The 12,462-nt window shown below is 36.7% G+C and overlaps 2 protein-coding genes across 6 annotated transcripts in view; one reads left to right on the forward strand and one right to left on the reverse strand.

Moving 5' to 3' along the window:
• The window catches only part of LOC118910320 (signal recognition particle subunit SRP54), a 91,590-nt gene extending 82,952 nt beyond the window's left edge, over positions 1 to 8,638 (reverse strand). The window contains exons 1-2 of one of the 3 annotated variants that reach the window (XM_036881374.2): positions 8,418 to 8,638; positions 3,448 to 3,581 (exon numbers count right to left, since the gene is read on the reverse strand). The gene's annotated coding sequence lies outside the window, so the exon portion shown is untranslated. The remainder of the gene's footprint in view (positions 1 to 3,447; positions 3,582 to 8,417) is intronic. The other 2 variants (XM_057488497.1, XM_036881373.2) reach the window with 2 other exon arrangements.
• Positions 8,639 to 8,720: 82 nt separating this feature from the next.
• The window catches only part of LOC118910322 (uncharacterized), a 37,918-nt gene continuing 34,176 nt past the window's right edge, over positions 8,721 to 12,462 (forward strand). The window contains exon 1 of one of the 3 annotated variants that reach the window (XM_057488499.1): positions 8,721 to 8,823. Coding sequence is in view for 2 of the 3 variants with exons in the window: in XM_057488498.1 (XP_057344481.1) it covers positions 9,119 to 9,239 (121 nt within the window). In the remaining variant the exon portion in view is untranslated. Of the gene's footprint in view, positions 9,240 to 12,462 lie in introns of all 3 variants that reach the window. The other 2 variants (XM_057488498.1, XM_036881377.2) reach the window with 2 other exon arrangements.

A 12,462-nucleotide genomic window follows, 5' to 3' on the forward strand; every position in this document is an offset into this window, starting at 1 on the left:
CAGCAAATTAAACATGTCAGATAATATGCTTTGAGGAAATGATGACATGGTCGCAAATCAAATTCATTCTCATTCTGTACTTACTTGTGAATATGAGTAACTGACTGATATTTTTAAATGAAAAGAGAGAGAAAGAAAAAGGTGAAATCTTTACCCAGGAATATTGTTTAATTTACGACCCTTAAAGGACTCTATATAAACTATTCTGATTCATGATGTAAGCAAAGAAAAAAAGGTTTTAAATTAATAAATCATTTTCACACACATTCCATTATTTAATTCTAATGACCAAGGAAAGAGGTATATCACTAATTTTTCTATTTTAAAGCTGTTCCTGATTCCTCCAACTCTACAAGATAATCCCAAAGGCCCTTTCCAGCTATAAGAAGTTATGGTTTCATAGAATATGCAAATATACCGTCTACATGTAAGTCAAGATGCCAGGACTCATGGACAGTAAGCAAGCAAGTGCAACTTAAAGTCCCTGCCCTCAAGTTGCTTATCTACTAGCTGCAACACAGGACACATGAATACTAAAAGAGAATTCCCCTTGCCTGATTGCCTTCAAATTGTGACACTGGCTTTTTCCTGCCTTCAGACTCAAACTGAAACATCAGTTCTTCTTAGGTGTTCAAGCTGCCAGCCTTTGGATAAGAACTATACCAGTGGCTCGGGTCTCCAGGGCCTCCAGTTTGCAGACTTACCCTGTGGATCTTGAGACTTGCCAGCCTCTATTATCACGAGCCAATTCCTTATAAAAACATATCTTTTTATATGGGTAGATATATACACACATCCTACTGGTTCTGTTTCTGTGGAGAACCTTGACTAATACTAGTAAAGTACTAGTTCAAAGCTAGCAATAAAGGTTTATGGTCAACTGCCAAAAATTACTTCTGTAAAAATTCAAAGGAAGATAAAATAGGCTCAAGTAGACAAAATAGGTTACAAAAGACTGAATAACTTGAAATATGGGTATGACTGTATAGGTGGAAAAGAGGACAAAAGAAGAAACTGAAGATGAAATTGCATAAGCAGAAATAGTTACAGAAAAGCCTGAAACATAGTCATATCTTATACATGTGTTATCCTTATAGATAACTGAGTATTATTTGGAGGACAGTAAATAAAACATTATGGTTGGGACAGAGGGGCTATACAGTCAGCAGGAAAGAAGGTTTTAATTACTTCTGGAAACCAGGTTAAGAAATATGAATTGTCCAACATAAGCAATATTGGCAGAAAAGTTCATTGTTCAAAACAACTGTTTTGGTAACTATTCTAATCTAGCCTAATTTACTCAACCAAGACTATCTAGACTAGATCCTACCTATTAAGTATATAGGAGATTAAAAACAACAGAGATAGGAAGACAAGAGAGCTGATTCAACCTAGGGAAAGTGAAGAGACCAGGGAGTCAAAAGAAGCAGGAAGGAAAACAGCTCTCAAAGACCTATTATTGGTAAAGTGAGGCTCCAGGTTGAGCTCTAAATTAAACACTACACAGCCAATCAGATAAAATCTGGTAATTCAGAACCTAAAAAATTACTACCAATATTTGATGGAATTGAAAAAAATGTGCTTACCTTAAGTTTTTTACAATTACATGGTTACCTAATCTGAAAGAGTAACTTCTTCATAGTAAAGATTCAGAACTTTTTCTTACCCCATACTCATTACACTAAATTATTGTTGCTTCAGGTAAGAAATAAGAGTCAGATGTTTCAGTTCATCTCCTTTACTACTGTGTTACCAGGAGTGATATAATCCTAATTATGACACCACAATTAATTTTTAAGAGATCATGTCATAAACAGATCATCCTCCATTTTAAAAAGCTATACTAGTTAAGTCTTAAAAATAAACCTATCCTCCCATGTTGACTGGCTCTTTTAATTAAAAAAAGCTTTTGTGAAGTGTTCCAAAACACTTTTTTATGTAAATACTTATTGGCAGCATATCATCTAATATATTTGCCTGATTATAAAAACCTGAACTTCAGTAGAGGAACAATAATATCTAACAATACTTATTATTTATACAGTGTTTGCTCTGCAATTTCCAAGGACATGTGTTTGAAGATTATGCTCAAAACCTCAACATACCATTCACGCAGTGGTAAAGACCTCAGAATGGACTGCAAAGTGCACACATACACACACATACTCGTTTAATCACACCAACCTCCCTGCTGTTGATGCTGCACATTTCCACTTCAGGGCCTGACTACCAACTGGCATGCTCTTCCCCTGGCTGACAATATAGTGCCCTCTCTCATCTCTTTCCAATGGTTATCCAGATGCAATTTTAGATGAGGCTTTCCCTAATCATTGTTTAAAATTGCATCACCTCTTTATTTTTTCTCATTATTCTGTTACTAGCTAACATATAATTTACTTACACTGTTCATGGTCTATATCCCCCAACTGAAATGTAAGCGGCAGGAGGACAGGGATTTTTCCCTTTCCTCTCTCCTGTGAGCTCACTGCTTTATCCATCCTCAGTCTTGTAAAGTAAGCCCTTAGTAAAAATGTAATTTATGTATTTAAGATCTTAGGAAAAAAGCAAATCTAGGGAACCAAAGTCATGAAAGGCCTTACAAATATCTTTTAAAGACCATTAAAATAAGTCAGTGAAGATAACATGACAAATTAAAAGAAAATCAACGACCTAGGTATTTGACATTGTACAATTATTATTCATTTGTCCTTACTTTAACTTCTCAGAATTTCCCTAAAAACAATTTCCAACATGATTCTTAAAATTCACTTTCTTCTAATATGCACATTAAAATGCAAAACATATTTTTCAACTCTTAATAGCTAACCCTGTTATATCTCAAGTTGGAGTGATTTACAGTGCAAGCACACTCACTCACATTTTTGTGGCTAACTAAAAAGATTTATAGAAGTAAACAAGTGTATACTACAATCCCACAAAAGAAGAATCTCTACTTAGATGGGTCATTGGAAAGGTAAGGGATTTCTGCATAGTACTTCATACAGTTTAACATTTATTATCTCACTCTACCCAACAATTCTACGATATAAGCCAGTTAGGGAATGGAAAAGTCAGTCATTCCCTACAAAAAAAGCAAAATGACTTCCCATAGTCCCTTGGCTACACTAAAGTCCTAGGGTATGTATGAACAATGCCTTAAACAACAGGGTTGAATATCCCTCGTGGCAAACTTCAGGGAAAAATTTTGCTGCTATAATACAAGAAGGAAATCAAATTTTGAAAGCAAAGATGCACATTCCTCTTCATCAATGTCAGAAAGAACTGTAAGTACCACTGCATTCAGGATGTACAAGGACTGATCTTGGCTTGAGGCACATGTTCTTCTATCAAGAGTGTGACTAGGAGTTGGACAGTGAGATGATGGAAACAGGCTCAAGTTCAGGGTACCCTATGTAAGGCAAGCACAGGGCCACGTCTCATACTTACCTGCTAGTGTGAAGTACTGGAAAGAGCATGGGCTTTGCAGTCTGACAGACTTGGATTCAAATCCCAGCTCTGTTACATATTGGCTGTTACTTTGGGCAAGTTAACTTAATCTCTCTGAGCCTCACTTTCCTCACCTGCAAAATGGAGATAATACCATTATCAAGGCAGTTACCCTGAAGCACTATTGTGAGGATTAAATGAGACAATATGTATAAAACTGTCTGAAAGTGCCTAGTATATTAACTATTAACGTCTTTCTCTTCTTGAATGATACAAACTGATTCTCCCTATAGTATTGTTTGAAGGGTGAGTAAACTGGAAATTCTCTGAACAACCCTACAAAGGTGCCTGTCCCATTACTTGGGAACCAGTCCTGGAATCTTGAACATTCAGCACCAATTACATGTACCTAGTTATTATTCAGTAGAAGCTGGAGTGTCCAAACAGCCACTTTTCTCTACATAAAAAAAGTTATAAATATTCCTGCCGGAGCCCTGCCTAATCTAAATTTATATGAACAGATCCTAATGATTAGCAATTTCAAATCTATTATAATGAAAACCCCTATAAAAAAGTTCTTCTAAGTCCTAGTCACTGACTAAGTTATTGGAGCAAATTTAGACTAAAAACTAAATATACAAGGGGAGGGGAGGGGGCTGTTGAACCAGTATAATGTATACTTGATAATTAAAAATAAAATTAGAGAAAAAAAACTAAATATACTTTTTTCTTTAAGTATCTTTAGGAAAAATCACTTCTACATTATATACTTTTCTGTACTAGTCAGTAGCCCGAACTAATACTTGCTTTCCTGACTATAAAAAAAAAATTTTTTTTAATTCTGCAGAGCACATTTATTCATAGTCTAGGACCATAGAAAACTAAATTTATTTAACAAAGTGGCCTACAGGTATTTCATTTGGTAAAATTATTATATTTGAATAATTAGCATTATTAGGTTAATTATGATTTTAAAATATTCTTTCATTTTGAATCGACTTAGTCCTTCAAGGAAATAATTCACTTTATGTTTTCTGATTGTAAGAAGACACATACTCATTGTAAAATTCAAACATACGGAATTATTAAAGAAAGAAAATATAATTCCCCTAATTCTAACACTTTTTGTCCCTTAATAACTGCCAATAATAATTTGGCATACATTCCTAAAGATTTTATTTTCTATGCATATAATTTAGGTAAGTTTTCACAACAGCTTTGATTTTGGAGGGAGTGAAGAGGGAAGCAGAAATGAGGGAAATACTTTTGTAAATATACTTGCTACTGCTAAAAAATGATAAAAATACGCTTAAGTGCAAAAGGCAGAATACAAAGCTGCATATATTGTGTAATCTGTATTTTGCCTATAAACAATATGAAAACATAAAGGCACAATCAGATACCATTGCAGAGACACTGGCAAGGCTATAATCAAAGTAATAGGTAATAACAGATAAGCGTTGGTGAGAATGTGTAGAAATCAGAACCCTCATACACTGCAGGTGGGAAGGTAAAATGTTGAAGCTCTCTGGAAAACAGTTTGGCAACTCCTCAAAATGTTAAACAGAGAGTTACTACTAGCAATTCCACTCCGAGGTGTACCTAAGAGAAAGAAAGAAAATACATCCATACAAAAATCTGTACATGAATGGTAATTAGCAGCATTATACACACCAGCCAAAAAGTGAAAACAACCCAAATATCCCTGGATAAATAAAATGTGATATATCCATAATATAGAATATTATTTGATAATAAAAAGAAATAAAAGTACTAATAATAGGGTACAACATGGATGAATCTTGAAAACATTACACTAAATGAGAGAAACCAGTGACAAAAGACCACATATTATATGATTCCTTTTATATGAAATGTCCAGAGGAGGCAAAACTTAAAGAGACAGAAAATGGATTAATACTAGCTTAGGCTTGGAACTGGAGGGAAAATGAGGAGTGCCTGTTAATGGGTATGGAGTTTCTTCATGGAGTGATGAAAATGTTCTAAAATTGACTGAATTGATGGTTGCACAGCTCTGTTAATACACTAAAAACCAGTAAATTGTCCTCTTATCGGAATTTTACTTCAATAAAACTGGTAGGAAAAAACTAAACATTTGTTATCTCTGGATGGTGAGTAACTAATAATTTTTATTTTCTTATTTATATCTTTATGTAATCTCCAAATTTTTTATAATGACTAAGTATTATTTTTTAAGTCAGGGAGAAACTTATTTTTCATAGTGCTCCTTGTATCAGAGTGATATTGTACTAGGAGCTGCGATGGAGTTGCCACTTGTATTTATTTATTTATTCATTCATTAAACAGCTACTATGTGTTCTAGAAATTGTCCCAGAATGAGAAAAGTTTTAACTCCAAATCAATAAATTACATCAATTTAACACAAGACTCCTCTTCTAACTTCAAAGACATATTATGCATCATACCATTGACTTCTGTGCCTTAATTTTGCACCAAATGTTATATTCAATTATGTTAAGAAGTATCAGGAACTTCTCTCCTCATTAAATAACTGTTTCCAAATTATAAAACTCATTTTAATATTAAAAAAAAAAACAACAGCACTGCAACACTTCATAGTTTAATAGCAGAAAAGGTGTATCAAAGATTCAATTACAACAAGGGGTAATAATTCAAAAACACAGGGATTCATTTCAAGATCCTCTCTGGCTGTCAGGTCAGTCATACAAAGAATCTTTATGTAAACCTTACCAAGAGGAAAACTTGTACATAGCCTGCCTTGAGCTGAAAAGAACACACACTGAAAAGACCAAAGAGGAGGGCAAAAGGCATATGCTAAAGTAATGATATTTCAATGACATTTTAGCTAACACTTATCAGCTAAAAATTAAATTTCAATCAGGAACTCCAGGGATGGTGCCATCAAAAGGTTTTCAGAGAAATGGCCTCACCTAAATTCTTGATTAGGAGAGCAAAACAAGGCATCTATATTTTGAAAAACTTCATCGGCTATACTGAAGTGCAGCCAACTTTAATAATTACTGCATGAAACAACACTTCTCAAAGGCAACAAGGGAAGGAAAATTCTGTCCTATAACTTAAAAGTTGGACACAATGTAGCAAATACACTGGAGAGAGAAAAGCTTGAGAGCAAAGAGACTACATCCATTAATCACACTCCCAAAAGTCCAGTTGAGAAATGTGGGCTTGAACAAGGAAAGCAGAACGCAAATGGAGAGAAGGGGCTCAAGTTAAGGGCTAGCCCATAAAACAGAAACTATAGGACCTAATGACTAAACGGTTGTGGCGAAGGAAGAAAAGAAGGTAAAATGCCTCCATGGTCTCTAGTTTGAATAACAAGAAGGCTAGTGATGTTGTTAACCAATGAATGGAAGGCAAAAAGAAAAGCTGGTTTGAAAGTTGAAGAGTCAATAAAGAAAAGGTTGAAGGGGCTTTCAAGGTTATTTGTAATGTTCTATACTCAAGTTGGATATTGACTGTACAGGTGTTTGTTTTATTATCCTTTTTTAAGTTAAACATAAAAATACCACAAAATTCAGCTACAAAACAAGGAATCAAAATTCAAAAACACACCGGGAACCGCTGTATACACTTTTGTACATATATGTAATAATGAAAAAGTAGGGAAAAAAAGAAAGGTGGAGATAGTTTGGTTTTGGATCTACTGGATTTGCAGAAGCTAAAGAACTATATCATTTGTGAGACAGCGGATCATAGAAGGTTGCCATGGAAGCCACGGATGCAGAATTCTCAAGGAGAGCCTGCAGACCTTCTGGGTTATAGTGATGAAGGGCCAACTAAGAGCATCAATTAAGAATGAGAATAATCAAAAGCATAGAAGCTTTTACTAATTCTGTTTCCCTCTCTAAAGGCATATAGAAGCAAATCAATTTTTTTAAAAGCTACCATTTATGGTTTATCTTACTATATTCCAGTGGCAGGTGCAGCATTTCCAGATAGGTGGAGTTAGAAGAGTAAAGTGTTTGAAGAAGGGCTTGAAGATGCTTTTGCACAGTACTTTACATATCAAGTTACAAAATACTAATTGACCATATCAAAAAATCACGAGAAAGAGGTTTGAGGGAAGTATTTCCACTCCCCTTTGGCACTACCACAGCTGTACTCTAGGCACTGTCCACACACATGCTACCGAATCTATCATCTGCATAATAAGCCTATTAGGTAGATGGAGAAAGTGAGGCTAAAATTGGAATAGCAACTTGCTCAGGGTCCTAAGGTGCACATTATCATCTGTGCTCCCATTGGTCTCATGGCTCTGTATACCTTACCAGAGTTTCTCATGCTCACCTGGATATACTGTGTATTTATGTGCCCGTCTCTCATTGTACTGTTAGCTCCTCAAGACAGGGTTTGTATCCTTCATTTCTGAATCCTCATAACTAAGAACGAGTAAATTATTTTGTTGAATTACACATATGAAAGAACCAGGTGAGTATAACGTCAAGAATGCCAACAGGGGAAAAAAGTTTCAAGTAATGGATGGTCAATAGTGTCAAATGCTACAGAGAGAGCCATCAGTGTACCTAAAGTTATTATTGGCAGTCAACTGATATCCCTTATTCATTCATTAAACGCCTACTATATGCAGGACAACATGTTAAGCCCAAAGAACACACAAAAATAATATCTGGTACACGTCAAAAGGTTTTCGGGTAATTAGCCACATCTAATTTCTTGATTAGGAGAGCAAAACAAAGTCAGGACTGCAATTCCCTACACCTAATTTAGCCAGGGTAAATCTGAAGGCAACTTCAAAGGGCCGCAGAGCATCTTTTAATAAAACTTCTGATGGGGTTCACGACCTGAAAAAGGGCCGGAGCACCTCGGTCTCGATGACGACAGCCTGTGGCCAGGGAAGCCGACTCCCTCCGGGGTCTCTGGCAGCCTAAGCATGGTAGGGGCTGCTCCTATCTGCCAGTCCCGGGCGGGAAAAAGCAGGCACTTACCGCAAAAGGCACCGCTACTGCCGTGGCCCAAAGGGGCCGGAGATTTCTTCGCGAGGCTCCACGCCGTTGGAGGAAACCAAGGAAATCGGGATTCAGACAGACCGGTGCGACCCCGCAGCCCGACTTCCCAAACTATATAAACTAGGGTCGCAGCGCCCAGCACCGCGACGCCAACTCCCACCAGCTGGAAGACCGATGACTGCCACCGAGCCTTCCGCCCAATGAGGAAACGTCATCACTCCGCGTAGTCCAGTCTTTCGTGAACGACACACTTCCGCTTCCGGGGCGCCCGCCGCAGGTTTTCACGGCAATTTCAGAAAGGGTTTAACGAATGTTTTTTTTTTGCTTCCATTGACTTTTGGTATTCGTTTTCTATCGCTCAGTAACTGCAGCAGAGAAGTTAATGGTAAGAAGGAGGCTTCTAGAGATGGGATTCGGAAAAGAAGTCCAGCCTCGGGGAGCCACTTTAAGAAAAAGCGACTAGGCGGGACACTGCCAGCTCAGAGGGGAACGATGAGAGATAAAAGTGCTATAAGTGTAAGGTCCCGAGCGCCTTGAGGACTCCTAAAGGGGAGGGGGCATAGGGCTTCCGCCCCTTCACAGGGAGGCGTGTTCTACTTCCGGTTGGGTCTGGTGTCGGGGAAGTCTCTGCTTGCGCGTGCGCGCTGCGAGCCTTGTCCTGCGGTAACGTGTACTCCAACATGAATTTCCACTCCGCGCAGCGAGCTGTAGTGCAATTCCTCCGAACCGTGGCTCCGGCCGACCTCCCAGAGCTGCTCCAGTGGATGCGAACTACCAGTAAGCGACCAGAGCCAGAAGCAGGTGGTTGGGGCAAGGATGTCCTATGGGCGCTGACCTTGGGAATGTAAAGCAGGGTGAAGCCAAAAGCCTCCCATAAGCTCCCTGTGCTGATCTCTACCCTGTTGCGGGGCAGGTTTACGTGGGCATATCTCAAACCTCGGCGGGTTCAGAGTCCAGTTTGGGATTGGGTTGTTTGTGATTGCATTGCAGACTTCAGACACGCCGCCGGAGCCTCCTCGTGCCGAAGGAGAAAAAAAGGGAGGTTAGCCTTGCTCCCACAAACTTGTGACGACCAGTAGGTTACTACCTGAAAAACCACTTTGGAAGAAAACATGTAGGCTGTAGAGCTAGAAGCTTTTACCCTACAGGTAAAATCACCTGTAGCTAGTAATTATTTTCTCAATTGTAAAATGGACCGTCAATTTACCAGCAGTTTTTCCGCAATGGGAGGAGGGAGAGAGAAAAAGGGCCGGGCGTGGGGATTTGGAATTTAAACTTAACAAAATTAATAATAGCAATAATAAAAAGCACAAATGAGAATCGAGGAAATTATTCTTTAGTCTTTAGACTATATATATATATAAATATATAGTCTTTTATATATTTTTAGTACAAAAAAATATATAATTTAGACTAATTATTCTTTAGTCTTCAATTCTACTGATTGAAGAATAGGATAGATCTGTTTGGACAAAGTGAAGCCTGGCGAAAGCGCAAGAAAATAGGATATTCCTTGTTTGAGGATTATGCCAAACCATGCTATGCCTTTGTACCTCCAAACGTTGATTCCCACGTTCATTTTCATCCAGACTCATGATTTGAAATATTCCTGTGTAATGATGATTGATTTCCAGTCTAGATTTTCAAACCTGACTTTTTCTGAAAACTCTCTTTCTGATAGAGTCAGTCATTAGGTTTGGGTATTACTATTATTATTACACATTTTAGGGGATGATTTCCAAAAAAATGCCAAGCTAAAATAAACTTGGATATTTTATGGATTTTTAGCCTGGAAAGTAGAGAAAACCGGAGAAGTAATTTCATGTTTATGTACACATGCAACATTCAAAATAGAAATTCCCAGAATATGCTGAGTCTCCTGTCACTTCATTTAAACCCTGTATTGCCAGTTTTATTCATCATATCCCAGTTTATTAAAACAGTGCTAATTTCTTTTTTATCTACCTTCTTAAGCACAAAATGTTTAATTCCAGTTATTCCCTCGAGTATTCTACAAAAATGCCACCTACTGTTTGGTTCCGGCAATTGCATAATTAGTAGACCGTCTTTGCTTTCAAGATTTCAATTTTGTGGAACCATTTATCTAAATCTCCAGTTTTAGAGGCATCAATTGAAATCCCATTTTTCAAAACCAGGAAATCTTGGAAGCATGTTTGGGATGATAATTTTTGTAAACAAGAAGATGAAATATCACTGGATAAAGAATGCTTTTTTACTTGTAAAAATACTTTCTGTGCCTTTCTCCAAGCAGACCCTGTCAGAGAAGCTCAATTTGTTAAACAATCTAGAAAACAACTGGGTTTCTGAAGAATGTTTATTGACTTGAATATATTAAGAAATGAGAGTGTCACCTAGCTTAAAATGAAGGAGTATGGTTTAATAAAAAATCTTAAAAAGTAGTGTAGTTTATTAGTGATGCCTTTTTTAGGTGGTAAAATATGCATAACATCAAGTTTACCATTTTAACCAATTTTTACATATACAATTCAGTGGCATTACTTGTTCATTATGCAACCATCACTACAGTCCATCTCCGAACTTTCTTATCTTCCAAACTGAAACTCTTAGTATAGCTTTTTATGAAGTGATTCTAAATACAGTACAAAATTTCTTCCAGTCGACTACTCATTTTCCTATTCACTTCCTCCAGAAAAAAAAAATTTTTTTATCTCTAGCATTGTCACTTGCATCATATATTACTTGCTTAGAGCTTTAATAATTCTACCATTTAATGAAATCGCAAGAGTCAATAATAGGCATTGAGTATAGCTTTGATTTTGAGTTTTTGTGTTTATTGAAACTAAAAAAAGTACTCTTGCTAACTGGGAAAATCACAATAATTTAAAATACACAAAAGGAAGAATAGTATTCTTGTTCTCTGAAGAAATAGTGGGATTATCACACCAAGACCTGGGCCATTTAGGATCAGGCTGAGCCAAGTACATGTCAATGTCTGATATACACTGCAGACATAGAAGAAGAATAAAGATTGGAGCCTACATTTTACCTTGGTATGGCTTAGGCCAAAAGTCCAGGAAACAAGCACCACTATGGTAAAGATGAACTAAGACTGGGGCAAAGCACACAAAGATAATGCCAAATAAAATAAATAAAGAGTAAAAAGAGCAGGACCGTAGCTGATTAATTCTGACCTAGTGGTAGAGCATCTGTTCTTTTCTGTTTCCTGTATATGTGTGAATTGGGCTCTTGATCTAGATTTCAAAGTGTAGGAGAATGACTACCATCCATTAAGTGAAGGGAACTGAGAGCCAGAAGTGCAAGTGGAGTCCCCAATAAGCAAATAAAAAAGTACATTGGAACAGCTATCTGTTGACAAACACTTCTGAAGGCTCTGAATTTTTCCTGGCTATACAAATATAAAAGAGGAAGTCAAACCAACAGCCCATTAGAATTTCTATTCAGAATCAGGTTACAAAGGATAGGAAATTAGGGTTTGCTATAAGATAATTAACAAAATCATCAAAAAAATATTTAAATGCTTAAAAGAAGATAACAGTAGGTAACTAGAAGCTTTTAGAAGTTTCTCTGTGTCATATTTTAAATACATCTTCACTGAGCAGAATTGGACATGTTGCTGAGCAGCAGCTACAGCGGTGTTAGAAGTTCTTTGAAATTCTCAGAAATCTAAAAAGCAAAGCCTGGGATCTAGTTACATTTGTCAGACAGCATGGTGCTCCAGTTCTGTATTGTAATACCAGTGAGGAATTACCAATACAGTTTTTCCAAGCTTTAATCTAAAGATTTTCCAGTCTTCACTGAAACCATATAAATCTGTGAAAGTATCAAATACATGAAGTTGTAAAAGTAGATTATTTTTTCAAGAACTAAAAAGGTGTAATGAACAAATGGGCACCTCTTAAAATTTTTCAATCAAATAAAAAGAATTGTACTTTTGTATCGTATTTGTCGTATATTAAAAATGACCATGACATATAAAAAGAATAATACTTTATGAACCAATGGGTTTATTCCAGGAATGCAC

The sequence above is a fragment of the Manis pentadactyla genome, chromosome 11 (assembly GCF_030020395.1).
Source record: "Manis pentadactyla isolate mManPen7 chromosome 11, mManPen7.hap1, whole genome shotgun sequence".
In the NCBI taxonomy this organism is placed as follows: domain Eukaryota; kingdom Metazoa; phylum Chordata; class Mammalia; order Pholidota; family Manidae; genus Manis; species Manis pentadactyla.